Below are 15156 nucleotides of genomic sequence, written 5' to 3' on the forward strand. Positions count from 1 at the left end.
ACAAATTGTTCATAAATCCTCAAGAGTCCAAGGTAATGGAATATCCAAGCCTTTTAATCCAAAACGATTTGTCCGCCTCACAATCTTGACGTTTCTGACCGAATTACAATATAAAAACTGTCAACAATTAGTTCACTACCAGACATTCGTTCGACTCTCACTTCTCATTAAAGACTTATAATGCTACATTTGGTTGTCACATTTATTGCGCAAAGTCTGAGGAACAAACACGCCCTCTTGTGGAATTTCAGCCGTTTCATAAGAGGTTAAAGTCTTATATTTATTTGACACTTAGTTTACATTTTAATTTTATATGAAGACTAAATACAAATTAAAGGTGACCATACATTTATTTATTCACTGTTTTTTTTTAAATATTATGTAGTTTTATAGGAGGAGGCTTCATAGACTTGACAAATTCATGTCAATTTTGGCCATATAGTCCAGCCCTAGTATAAAGTAGTTTATAGTACATACTTGCTGTATATGACAACATGTTTTGAAAGAATATCTTCACATAAAATCAAACATTTGTCATTATTTACTCAAACTCATGTTGTTTTCAAACTCACTTATTGGTTTTCTATATTTTTTATAGGCTATGTAATAATATCACAGATGAAGGCTGTGTTGCTCTGAGATCAAACCCATCACACCTGAAACATCTTAATCTGTCTCGTAATAATAAACTAGGAGATGTAGGAGTGAAGCTGATCTCTGATGTACTGAAGAATCCTGACTGTAAACTACAGAAACTGGAGTAAGATCATATCCATTCCTAAACAGAAACGTAAAACAAAATGTTATGTAAATTAGACTGATGAATTTATTTTCCTTTAAAATCTTACTGATGTGTTTCAGTAAAACACAAACACACATAAATGAAACTAAAATGAAAATGTTCATAAACACTAAATGATGTCAGGAAGAGAAAAAAATTCAACTCACTGTAGATTTGATCTGTGTGTAAACAAACTGTGTGTCTGTGTTCTCTACAGGTTGATGAAGTGTAATATCACAGATGAAGGTTGTGTTGCTCTGACTTCAGCTCTGAGATCAAACCCATCACACCTGAGAGATCTGGATCTGTCTGGTAATAAACTAAGAGATTCAGGAGTGAAGCTGATCTCTGATGTACTGAAGAATCCTGACTGTAAACTACAGAAACTGGAGTAAGATCATATCCATTCCTAAACAGAAACGTAAAACAAAATGTTATGTAAATTAGACTGATGAATTTATTTTCCTTTAAAATCTTACTCATGTGTTTCAGTAAAACACAAACACACATAAATGAAACTAAAATGAATGTTCATAAATACTAAATGATGACAGGAAGAGAAACAAATTCAACTCACTGTAGATTTGATCTCTGTGTGAACAAACTGTGTGTTTGTGTTCTCTACAGGTTGAGTGAATGTGATATCACAGATGAAGGTTGTGTTGCTCTGACTTCAGCTCTGAGATCAAACCCATCACACCTGAGAGATCTGGATCTGTCTGATAATAAACTAAGAGATTCAGGAGTGAAGCTGATCTCTGATGTACTGAAGAATCCTGACTGTAAACTGGAGATACTGAAGTAAGATCATCTCTAATAATGACTTGAATAATAATTTAACATGATTATGAGAGTCTAATGGATTTTGTCATAAACCCTGCCGATTGTTTAGGACCTTTATTTATTAACTACAGTATATTTCATAGGTATGTGGAGTCTGAACCATTAAGACATTTAAAACTAACACACAATTATCTTCAAATCAATATTGACTGTAAACTGGAGGAACTGAAGTAAGATTGTGATCTGATGCTCAGACAGAAATCACATATAGATCATAGTGAGACTATAGACAGGGGTGCACATTAGTGATGTTACATTTGAAGCAAGGCTTCGGAGCTTGTGTCGAGCAAAAGTGGGCGTGCCAGATGAAGCATCGATTCGAAGCTTGTGTTGTTAACGTAGAAATCACGTGACCAGTGACAAACGAAGCTTCACTTTCTGCTCAGTCACGTGCGCGCTTCGTTTTGCGTGTCAACGTTCGAACCCCATAGGTTTTTTAGCAGTTATTTGCATTATTCACATTTTAGTCACACATAATCATGAATAGATAGTTTGTATGTACATATACTTGTGCGTAGGCCTGGGGCGGTAACCGGATTACCGCCATACCGCGGTCACGTGACCCATGCCGCGGCTCTAAGCTCCTCACCGTCATAACCACAAAAAAAAAAAACTTGAAACATTGGCCTGCACTTGTGTGTATATGTGTGGGGATGTTATACACGCAGCTTGTTAAAGGCAGGGTAGGCAGGAATTATCTAAAAAACTTTTTTACAAATTTGTTTAAACTGTCTTTATATACAAATACATAATTAAAATGTAAGTACTCTGAAAAAGAGAGTATAAAATTCGAGTGTCTGTAGACCTCTCACAACTGTTTTAAACACAGCTAATTATTTCCATTCGGGACGAAACAAATGATTAGCTTGCGTGAATATCACTCTCTCTCGCTACCATGGCACCACCCGTTGCTATGGGATCTGCCCAGACATGCGCACACCCGATTGATTTGAACGTGCACAAGGCACTCTAGAAAGAGCACAAGCATGGCAGAGAAATTGCATTCAGAACTCCCAGAAAGTGAATTCAGAAGTCACAGTACCTGCATATCCAGTCAGCGAAGGCAAACAAGACAAAAAGGCAATAAACGAAGCAATCAAACGAGAGTAAATATCACGTGGCTTTTCCTCGACTCGATGATGCGGTAGCGGTATTGTCTGCGGAGTGTAGTCCTCATCAGAGTCAACAATGCTTTCATCACAGAAACTCTTCCATGCAAAACACTGGCTTAATAGTGAGTACTAGAAGGCATCCTATCTGTTTATATTCCTAGTGATAAAGTTAGGTGTATTATTACATGTCATTGTGACATGATGTTATTACATGCACCGTGCTCCTTCCTCTCCGCTTGTCTGAGGTAAATCCTTCTCTCAGCAAAGCTGTCGATAGCCGTTTCTCAATGTCAAGGATACTTCCTTGGCAGGACTAGTCCTTACAAGTCACTTCCTTCAGATGCTAGGCGAGGCTCCTTTTAAGCATTCGGAGAACACGTTAAATGGAACAGGCTAGCAAGTGCACGTAATTACGTCATTGCGTGATTGAAAGGTGTGCTTTCGGTGCTGCGCGCATAGGATTCTGGGTGATTTCAGGGCGTGAAGAGCGCGAAGGATACAAATTTGCATCCTTTCCTGTATATGGGATATTTCTCGAACGAAGGACTCAGTCCTTGGCTGAAATTTCGAGGATCCTCGACATTGGAACAGTCCTTCGACGGACGTCGATGACGTAGCATCCTCGAAATTCTAGCTTCCGAGGATCCTTCCTTGACATTGAGAAACGGCTGGTGTCTCGCGTTCATGTGTTTTGGGGGCGTGGCTTTAGAAGAAACCCAGAAGGGAGGGGGTTGGAGTGAATGGAAAAAATGAGCTGTGTTTAAAACAGTGGTGAGAGGTCTACAGACACTCGATTTTTATACTCTCTTTTTCAGAGTACTTACATTTTACTTATGTATTGATATATAAAGACAGTTTAAACAAATGTGTAAAAAAATTTTTTAGAAAATTCCTGCCTATCCTGCCTTTAACAACCGCAACTTGTTAACTGAATATTAAATGATATGATTTTAATATTAAATTGTCATTGAGTAGAAATACAGGTGAAGTTGTCTGTCACTCGTTTAAAGTAATACAAACATTTTATCTAATTTGAACATGCAAACAGTTGCAACAGATCAACAACAGAATCAGGTTTCATACATTATCAAATTTTCACGCAACATAAAGAGCACGCGATGAGTCCGAGGATTAATATCCAAAGAGGTTAGATTGTCTCTTTTTCATCTAGCCTACAACAGTGGCCATTTCTAAAGCATGACACATTTCAAAAAGTTTTGCTTTTGCGTCTTCTTTCTCTGTTTGTGGAAAAAAACAGATGTTTATGGTAAGGGTCGAGGAAAGAAGCGGTCTGTCCGAGCATGCGAGACAAAGGCGGACTGCCCGGGTGCGCGCGAGACAGACACGGACTGCCCCTGTATACATTAATAAACTATTATAAAAAAATACCACCAGTAAGTGTTTCTGTTGATTTATTTTGGATTGTTTTCAGTAATAGCATTGACTTCAATTCAATTCAATTCAATTTTATTTATATAGCGCTTTTCACAAAAGTCAATTGTTTCGAAGCAGCTTTACATAAATAGAAGCAGTGAAAAGCACAGAAAAACGACAAATAGCACAACAAAATACATGATGTCATCAAGGTTATTTTCGTAAATGAAAACTGAAACTAAGACTAAAACTATCAGCTAAAAAACATTTTCGTTAACTGAAATAAAATTAAAAATTCATAATAAATGAAAAACTAAAACTAAACGAAACGAGCAACAGTTATTGAAAAACTAACTGAAATAAAATAATAATTATCAAAAATAAGTATTCGTTTTCGTAATTAATAAGCTCTCATCCCGTGGCAGAAAATCTGAACAGGCTTTATAATAGACCCCTTAATCGCCTACGTCACTGTGACGTCACCGCTCTAGCTGGAGGCAAAACATAAAGAACTCATAGCAGGCGCGCTAAAAGTTTGAGGTTTTGACTTTAAAATGTCGTCTTCTTGTGTTTTTGGCTGCCAAAATAGAAGTAACAGCACTTTTCGTTCACATCTAAAGTTTTACCGGATCCCGGCAGACATTCCTTCACAGAAATAAAGACGACCATTGTGGTTGAATGGACGGAGACGATCGCAAATAATGCTCGTGTTTGCAGTGAACACTTCATATCAGGTAAATATATATGTTTTATATATGATAAGTCAACCGTCAGTGCACTAGCTAACTTAAATGTTAAACAAAGATACAGCGATAGATGTGTGTGCCATCCTTTGAATGATCTCTTAAATAAAATCCCCATTGCTAATCATATAGTTAGTTAGCGCAGCGATTGGTTACATTAGACAGTAAGCCTTGACAAAATTCCCCAAACCAGCCGAAAATACTTCATATGTAGGAAATATCCAAAACCTGGTTAAAATGTTTCCAATGAGAACAAGATACAAGAACTAACTGTTACAGAGTTAAAAAATAGCTGTCACGCAGAGTCAGTAACTTTACATATTTGGACAGTTCCGAACCTTCTTCTGCATCTATGTTTAATAAATCCCTCCTAAAACGTTCTGGCTTACGCTTGTCAGCATTGCGTCCGCGCCTCTTTTTGCCTCTAACTAATCCCTGCCCACCCGGAGACGTTGCAATGTTTACAAACTTTTATGGAGTCTTTATTTGTAGATGGCACTTTATGCATGTGAGCTTAGCTGAGGCTGACAGCAACCTCGGTTAACTGATAAATATGTCAGACAGTATAGCTGCTGTTAGCTGCTAAACTATAATAACTAAAACTATAACTGAAACTAAATAAAATAAAAACTAAATAGAAATGTGTTTGCAAAATAAAAACTAAACTAAAACTAACAAAACCATTCATGAAACGAACTAAAACTAAACTTAAATTTAAAGCAAAATTGAAAACGATACTAAAATAAAAACTAATTTAAAAAAGCAAAACTATAATAACCTTGGATAGCATAAGCAGTTAAATTTGCTGCGGCTATGACTCAATATTATAAGTGCACGTATTACTAAAGCAACGTCTAGAAGAGGAAGCTAAGTAAAGCCCAAAAAGGCTGCCTCCCCGGGGTGAAAAACCCCCTAGGAGAAAAAAAACCCCGGGCTTTTATCCGAGGAAAAATAAGTTCTAGGAGGGAAAAACCCTTGGGTGAACGGATAAGGAGATTTAGCGGAGATTAAGCGGGTTCTGCCGGTGATCGTTGGTCAGGCATCAGCTGGGCATCACGTTGAAGGACGGCCAGTAGATCAGAGGTGTGCCGACTTTCACATCTACCGGAACTGGGTCTGTTTGTCTCGTTGTCCTCGGGGTCGAGACAGGGAGATAAAAACAAAATCATATTAGCATAGCGGTCGTTCATATGTAATGAAGTGTCACACAGTGATGTGGTTTAACTTTAAGCTTAGTTCCAGACAGACTAACTATTGCGGCATAATTATATTATCCACAGTTGAGGATTTTGCAAATTGGGGGCACAATGCAAAGGTATATATGGTAAATAAGGGTCACCTTCCGATCTTTAAGAGAAAATGAAACCTGATGACCCGTTTGACTGAGGCCTAAAGCCCCACTGTCGTCGTTAATGCAGGTTCAGTGGCAAACGGGTCTAGATTGTATACCATTTACAGGACCAGGCGAAAACGCCAAAACATTTCAACCCGACCATACGTGCTAACCCGTTTGACTAAGGCCGGAAGCCCCACTGTCGTCGTTAATGCAGGTTCAGTGGCAAACGGGTATGTATGGCATACTATTCACAAGACACACGAAAGCGCGAAAAACGCAACCCGACCATACATACCAACCCGTTTGACTAAGGCTGGAGGCCCCACTGTCGTCGTTAATGCAGGTTCAGTGGCAAACGGGTCTGTATGGCATACTATTCATAAGACTTACGATAGCGCCAAAATCGCAACCCGACCATACGTGCCAACCCGTTTGACTAAGGCTGGAGGCCCCACTGTCGTCGTTAATGCAGGTTCAGTGGCAAACGGGTATGTATGGCATACTATTCACAAGACACACGAAAGCGCGATAAACGCAACCCGACCATACATACCAACCCGTTTGACTAAGGCTGGAGGCCCCACTGTCGTCGTTAATGCAGGTTCAGTGGCAAACGGGTCGGTATGGCATACTATTCACAAGACACACGAAAGCACCAAAATCGCAACCCAACCATACATGCCAAACCGTTTGACTAAGGCCGGAAACCCCACTGTCGTCGTTAATGCAGGTTCAGTGGCAAACTATTTAATGCAATTCATTTTAAGTGTTCATGCAGAAAAGGTTTTTATTTATTTATTTGGTTGGTCTGTGTTATGACCATGAGTGCTTTGTTCCGTGAAAATAACTATTGCGAGTTAAGTACCTTTACTAGACAAATTATGCGAATGCTTTGTTGAAGAGAAAAGTTTTAAGTCTAGATTTAAAATGATCGACTGTGTCTGATTCTCGGACATCGGTTGGTAAATCATTCCAGAGCTTAGGGGCTAAGTAGGAAAAGGATCTTCCACTTTTAGACACTTTGATAGTCTAGGGATAATCAATAGACCAGAATTTTGCGACCGTAGTGTGCGTGATGGATTGTATTCTGATAGTAATTCTCTAAGATATGAGGGTGCTAGGCCATTTAAAGCTTTGTATGTGATTAGTGATATTTTAAATTGTATGCGATATTTAACTGGTAGCCAGTGTAAAGATGACAGAATTGGGCTTATGTGGTCATACTTCTTAGATCGAGGAAGTACCCTTGCAGAAGCGTTTTGAACTAGCTGAATCTTGTTGACCCTATTTGAATGGCATCCCCCGAGTAGCGAGTTACAATAGTCTATTCTAGAGGTCATAAAAGCATGAATAAGCTTCTCTGCGTCAGATGTAGACAGCATATGGCGTATTTTTGAGATATTTCTAAGATGAAAGAATGCTGTGCGGCAGACATGGCGATATAACTATCAAAGGATAAGTTGCTGTCGAACATCACACCTAAGTTCCTAACCGTGGAAGATGGCACCACAGTACAGCCATCTATGTGCAATTTGTAATCTGATTCTGACATATTATGTTTGTAGCGATTTGGTTCAATAATAAGTATCTCTGTCTTATTGGAGTTCAGCTTAAGAAAGTTATGTGCCATCCAGTCACTAACATCGCTAATGCAGTCTTTTAGCTTAGAAAACGTGTGTGTTTCGCTGGGATGCGAGGAGATGTAAAGCTGGGTATCATCCGCATAGCAGTGAAAACTTATGTTATGTTTCCTGATAATGTCTCCTAGGGGTAACATGTATAACGAGAACAGGATAGGACCTAAAACTGATCCCTGCGGTACACCGTATTTAACCAGGGAGTGATATGACTCTTCCTCATTTACATAAACAAAGTGATAGCGATTGGTTAGATATGACCTAAACCAGGCTAGCGCCTGACCACTGATACCAATATAGTTTTCTAGTCTATTGAGTAAGATTGTGTGATCTATTGTGTCAAAGGCTGCACTAAGGTCTAGTAATATAAGAATTGAGATTTCACCACGATCGGATGTTAATAGGAGGTCATTTTTAACTCTAAGCAACGCTGTCTCTGTGCTATGGTGGGGCCTGAATCCTGATTGGAACTTTTCATATGTACTATTATTTGTCAAGAATGTGCGTAACTGGCTTGCCACTACCTTTTCTAATATTTTCGAAAGAAAAGGGAGATTTGAGATTGGTCTAAAGTTAGGCATAAAAAAAAAATAAGTTTGGTTCTGGTTGGTTGTCAGTTTAGGTCATGGGTCGGTAGGGAATTTATTTTATTTTATTTTTTATTTTATTTTTACAGTGGCAGCAAGGGATAGGTAGGAAATTGTTAAATATTTATATTGAATAGTGTTTAAATGTGTGTGTGTGTGTGTGTGTGTGTGTGTGTGTGTGTGTGTGTGTGTGTGTGTGTGTGTGTGTGTGTGTGTGTGTGTGTGTGTGTGTGTGAGAGAGAGAGAGAGAGAGCAGGAACAGTAAATGCAGCTGAACGAATACACTGCATGTTTTAAAGTAAATAAATAAATAAATAACGAAACGCAATATGTGGAGGCCGGTGTTGAATCTGTCTAACTAGAATTAGTCTAACTTATGTGTGGGAAACACTGTATGATATGAAAAATATATTACGTGAGCCTGTGGCTAAAGTATAAAAGTGGAACTCTTTGTAGCATAATCAGGGCTTGACATTAACTTTTTTGCTCACCAGCCAAAGTGGCTAGTTGTTTTTCAAAGGTACTAGGCCAGGGGTCGGCAACAGGCGGCCCGCGGGCCAAAATTGGCCCGCCAGTAATATTTTCTGGCCCGCTGGATTAATTTGAAATCCGTTTTTTAATTTTTTTTAATCAGACTTTTTATTTTAAAATAACAGTTTACAAAAATGGCCACCTGTATCATTCATTAATTTTTTTTTTAAAATAAAAACAAAAAAAAAAAAAAATAAAAATTTTTCTATTTTTTTTTTCCTCAACTAAAATCAAACGACTCGTTTTCTGAATGTGCGCTCAGATCAAAAATAACAAAAATGAATGAAAACGGGTTCTGACAAATTTTAATTGAACACCTTAGCAGACATATATACCAATGAAATAAATTCAAACAGATCAGGTACTAACAGATTACATTTTAATAAGGGTTTTAATAAGGGTTTGAATAGAAACCTTTCCGGTAAGTCTCATTCGCTTACAGTCCGACTTTTGAACTTTTTTCATTATTATTTATTCGCGTATAAAACACTGACAAATAATATGTATTACCTGATAAAAAAATATTTGCGTCGTGCCACCGGCTCGCAAGAATGTCCTGAAAAAAATGCGTATAATAGCTAGTTTAATCTTAACCGGCCGCTCTTTCTCTTCCAGCGCATCCGCGATCATAACTGTATAGATTTTGAACATACTTCTAAAACACAATCAATCAAATAATTGCAGAGGTTTGACTTCATGAATCATTTGCAAATTTACCTCGTAAATCATGTCAATGCGTCACGCGTGAAGACGTTAAACTCCGTGACATCGCAAATTACTGAAAAGTAATTGCAGGCTTTTAGAAACCACTTCAAAATATGATAAAATAAACTCTTTTACTGCAGTAATATTTTAACTATTACACTTTTAACCTAGATTTTAAAGGAATCTACTGTTCTGTTCTGTTACTTGAACTTGGGGTTCGAGCCCGACCTTAGGTTCGACCTGCCTTCGAAAACAGCAAGTCAAGTTCGTTTACCGTTAATTATTAAGACTAAATGGGCAGGTAAATTCGTTAAAAAATGAAAGTAATCCACCAAAATATGGTTTTTCATGTCTATTAAAATAAAGCCATTATTAATTTTCCTAACGCATAGTTCTTTGATCTTTACCTCCTTTTAAAAATAAATTTGGCAAAGGAGGATTTTCAGCAATTTGTTTGAACAGCAACTCTGCAACAAATGGTTTCGGTTTATGTTGGTTAGAAATTTGAGTGAGAGGCTTTGTCCTATTTAATTTATTATTTATATTTCATTATTTTTTTTGTGACATTTTTTTCCTCTGCTAACAATACAATGTTAAAATAATATTTATATTGGCACAAACACAATTTTTGTATAACATTTATAATTGTAATAGGCTACTTCATCTCTTTTTTTTCGTTAGAGACATTGAATTTGAGATTCTGGAAACGAGATCTAACGTTAAGTTTTGCGGACCCGTCAGGTCGTGAAATAAAGCGGGTGAACACAGAGTGTATTTTAAGCGGTTTACTGAATAGAACCTTGTCGGAGCTGGACAAAAAGCGGAGACCTCCTTAAACCTTAGGTGTGTATGTGTGTGTCCCGGATAAATATTAATAAAAAAAAGGAATACAGTTCAAACGTCGGACTGTAAGAGTCTTTCATGAGAGCATAAATGCCTGTAATATGTTACCACTATAGTACTTGATCTGTTTAAAATGATTTCATTTATATATTATGCCTATAAAGGTGTTAAATAAAAAAATTGTCTAATCCAGTAATTAATTTTTTATCTGAGCACACAATCAGAAAACCCGTGGTGGTTAATTTTTGTTAAAAACATTTTTGTTTTTAATTTATAAAAAACGATTGAACGAATGATACACAGACTCATAACCATGTTTTTAGCCATTTTTAATGCCGTCTTTCGTATTTTAAATAGGAAATAAAGACAATGTTTCTTGACAAAAGATCAGATAGCCTATACTAGGCTAATTCAAAATAAGACCTAAGTGTGCCAACAGCAGTTGGCCCGCCATCTACTGGCTAAAAAAAATATTGGCCCGCGGCCAAAGTTACTTGCCGACCCCTGTACTAGCCAAAGTTAAATTGTATATGATTAAATTTGACTTTGGCATCCTAAAATGACTTTAATTCGAGCAAATTTACTTGCTAAATTAGATGCAGACTGAATTTCAAATGCAGTCTGACTACCCGAATTAAGACAACATTTAGCTGGTATATAGCTGGTATATCAGTATAGACCATATAAGGTGCATGAAAAACATGCTAGTAAGTAAGGCATAAACAGATTAACTTTGAATGAATATATTAAAAGTAGAACAGGGGTGTAGAAGAAACACTCATTCTAAACTGAAAAGATAAACACAAAACCCATCGATAACCACTTTAAATATTTATTAACAACAGCAGTAAATACTGTCAAGATATGTACATTAATTTTACTGTCATGCATATGTATTTTATAAGCTAATTTGTTTCTGATAAAAGTGATTTAAGACTTTTAATGACAAATGTCGGGAGGGCATTATTGTAACATTAAAATGATGCGCGAACCTCTCGATGGCGGGTTTCTTTTGATTTCGTGTGCATTCAGGTATGCGCTGAATTTCTCTTCGCTCTTGCACTGAGAGTGTGCATGCAATTTATATCTCTTCAATCACTTCCATGCAATTGTTTTATAATTCCCGTAGTGTGTATGCGCTCAGACTGCGTCCTCTTGTGCATTCGCAAATTCATCACATCAGCTCTCGCGTGCTCACTGGAAGGTGGCATTTTGGTCCGCAACGCCCCGCTGATCGGGTGCGCGTCTCTCAACAGATCTCTGTGCGTTGCTCTGGGTGCAGAATGCTCATGGGAGTTGTAGTTTCCCAGTGTCGCATTGCGTATTGTTTATCATTTCGCATAACTTTTAAGAAAACTACAACCCGCCTTACGGACGAAATCTTACCCGCGTTTGGCGGGTGTTAATGTCAAGCCCTGGTCATAATACCATAATTTCAAATATTATAATTCACTTACTGCCAGCAAAAATGAGCCTTGGTTTGTGCTCTCTGGAAGAGAAAAGCCCACTTGCATATCGTTGTTCAGCTCGTCTTTTTTGTCTGTAATTTACAACTTTCGGCGGGGCAAAAGATCACGTTGCTGTGCACGAAACAGCATCTCGAATGCACACCAAAAATTACCACTTTACCAGTGCCTTTGTAAGTGGCGACAACGATCTGTGAACTATTGTTTTTTTTTTTTTTTTCTCCTAGGGGGTTTTTCAACCCGGGGAGGCAGCCTTCTTGGGCTTAACTTAGCACCCTCTTCTTTACGTTACATTAGCAATACGCATGCTTATAATGTTGATTCATAGCCGCAGCAAATTTAGCTGCTTGTGCTATCGTGTATTATGTTGTGCTATCTGTCGTTTCTCTGTGCTTTCCACTGCTTCTATTAATGTAAAGCTGCTTTGAAACAATCACCAATTGTGAAAAGCGCTATATAAATAAAATTGAATTGAATTGAATTGAGTATTGTGTTAACAACCGTATAGCTGCTTTGTTTGTTGCTGGAGGACGCGTGCTTTACAAAAACGGTGCTGTACTAAAATGTAAATTATAGTTCGCCTCAAATTTGTTTTTATTTGTGTATTTATTTAATGTGTATTATTTCTTCCCCAAGCTCATAAAATAAATTTGGGTCGCACATAAATTGGCAGGGTCGGTCGGAAACCGGAACCAAACAATTTTTTTTTTAGGCCCTATTAAGCTCTCCCTGATCAAGCTGTGTTTTTTTAATCAGCGGTTTAATAACTGCTAGTTTGAAAGCTGTTGGAACGTATCTTATTTCTAGCGATGAGTTAAAGATATTTAGAACCGGGGTTGACACTACAGGGAATACCTCTTTAAGTAGTTTTGTGGAAACGGGGTCTAATATACAGGACGATGATTTGGATGATGTAACTAGTCTAGAGAGCTCATCTATTGTAGTAGGTTTAAATGAATCAAGATGTTCGTATGGTATTCTAGTGTTAAGTGAACTAATGGGTAGAGTGGTGGCTGCCTGGGTAGCTACGATGTTTTCCCGTATAGCCGAAATTTTGTTAGAAAAGAAGTTCATGAAGTCGTTACTATTGTGTTGAAGTTTACTATTGGTTTCTGTTTGTTCTTTGTTTCTAGTCAGTTTCGCAACTGTGCTAAAGAGGAAACGAGGGTTATTATGATTCTCATTTATAAGCTTGCTAAGATAGGTAGATCTGGCGGTTTTAATAGCCTGTCTGTAGTGTTTAACACTATCTTTCCATGCTGCACGCCATACCTCTAACTTTGTGCTTCTATAATTTCTTTCCATTTTTCTAGCTGCCTTTTTAAGGGCTGCGGTGTGATGGTCATACCATGGAGCTGGCGGTTTTTCTTTGAATCTCTTTTTTCGAATGGGAGCAAAGGCATCCAATGTGTTAGAACAGACATTGTTTAGGTTTTCTATTACAATATCTAGATCGTCACAGTTATCTGCTACATGTTTCATTTGGGACAGGTCTGGAAGAGTGCTAATAAAGCTATCTTTAGTGGTGGAAATTATTGTTCTGGCTAGTCGGTAGCATGTTGTGGATTGAGTGATCCTATCTAGAAGTACAGTGTATGACACAAGGTAATGGTCAGAAACTGCATCACTCTGAGGTGATATTTCGACGTCATTAATATTGAGTCCGAGTGACAGAATTAAGTCTAATGTGTGCTTACGAGTATGCGTTGGCCCTGTCACGTTTTGTCTAATATTGAGAGAATTTAGAACATCCATAAACGCACGTCCTAATGCGTCTTTTGGGTTATCCACATGGATATTAAAATCACCAACAATAAGAGCTTTATCTACAGTGACTACAAGCTCAGATAGGAAATCTGCTATTTCTTTAAGGAAATCTGCATGGTGGCCCGGAGGTCTATATATTGTAGCTAAGGCAAAAGAGAGCTGTTTGTGGTTACGATCGGTTATTTCCATATTTAACAACATTAGTTCGAATGATTTAAATTTTACTTCAGATTTTTGGTTTACTTTAAAAATTTTGTTGTATATTGTAGCTACACCACCCCCTCTCCCCTTTAATCGAGGTTCGTGTTTATAATAATAGTCTTGTCGGGTGGATTCATTTAAACTAATGTAGTCGTCTGCTTTAAGCCAGGTTTCTGTTAAACAGAGTGCATCTAAGTTTTGGTCTGTAATTATTTCATTGACAATAGGTTCTTTGTTGGTAAGCGATCTAATGTTAAGAAGGCCGAATTTTAACATTCGAGATTCATCTGTTAATGTATTGTTTTCTAATTTTATATTAATCAGATTTGTACCAGATGTAACAAGCAGTGCCCTGTATTTATTTGTTCGGGGAACAGATACAGTTGAAATGTGCTGATATTTCGGTAAGATTGACTCGAAGTGCTGGGATATAAGTGGTCTTGACATATCAGGGCTCTAGAGTGCGACCAATTTGGTCGCACATGCGACCTAATTTCTCAATGGTGCGACTTAAAAAAATATCAGGTGGCACTAGTGCGACCAGGAGTTTGAGGGAAAAAGCCATGGTCCAGATCTACGTGTGTGTACATTTAAAAATGCGTGTGCGCTCCAGTCAGAGAGAGAGAGAGAGAGAGAGGTGAGTCCGTCAAATAAACAGAGTGGATGTAGCCGCGGATTATAAGAGAAGAGGAAAAGAACGATTGACAACTTTTTCGTTAAGAATGTTAAGTTGCCTGATCCGTCCGAAGATCAAAACCAATGCTCTCTGACATCAACCTCCCGTCACATCAGGTCCGAAACCGAAGACAGAATTAGGTAATGAGCCTCTTACAATCGAGTCAGAGCCAGAGCATAATTCTTTTGAAAAAATTATTTGAACGCAACCCCGAACAGCAATGTCGCGTACCGTGCGCCAAATTTATAGAAAAAAGCCAGGAGTCAGGACCACTGTTTTCTTCATAATCTTACTTCCAAATCTAATCCTATAAACTTTTCGGTGTTTGCTGTATCGCTATCACCGCCCTGCCAGACTGTCTTAAATAGAGAAATAAGTTAATTCCTTGATTTGCGTTGTTGATTCATTTATAAATAATTCCCCCAAGGGTTTAGTTTATGCGCAAAAAGCATTAAAATGAATAGAACGTGATGATTACATCTTTCTTTTGTGAAAAAATAATAAAAATAAATAAGCCTACATGAAATGTGTTTAACTTAAATAATTAGCAAATT

At 37.7% G+C, this 15156-nt stretch overlaps 1 protein-coding gene and 1 long non-coding RNA gene across 2 annotated transcripts in view; both read left to right on the top strand.

Annotated features, from left to right (window-relative positions):
* LOC141361720 (protein NLRC3-like) overlaps positions 1-1176 on the top strand; it is a 60733-nt gene extending 59557 nt beyond the window's left edge. Inside the window, exons 6-7 of the mRNA XM_073863415.1 lie at positions 599-760; positions 999-1176. Of these exons, the coding sequence (XP_073719516.1) occupies positions 599-760; positions 999-1176 (340 nt within the window). The remainder of the gene's footprint in view (positions 1-598; positions 761-998) is intronic.
* A 238-nt stretch (positions 1177-1414) lies between these two features.
* Positions 1415-15156, top strand: part of LOC141361380 (uncharacterized) — a 73181-nt gene continuing 59439 nt past the window's right edge. The window contains exon 1 of the long non-coding RNA XR_012367435.1: positions 1415-1582. This is a non-coding gene — a long non-coding RNA (uncharacterized lncRNA). The remainder of the gene's footprint in view (positions 1583-15156) is intronic.

Source organism: Misgurnus anguillicaudatus, chromosome 24, assembly GCF_027580225.2.
Source record: "Misgurnus anguillicaudatus chromosome 24, ASM2758022v2, whole genome shotgun sequence".
Lineage (NCBI taxonomy): Eukaryota > Metazoa > Chordata > Actinopteri > Cypriniformes > Cobitidae > Misgurnus > Misgurnus anguillicaudatus.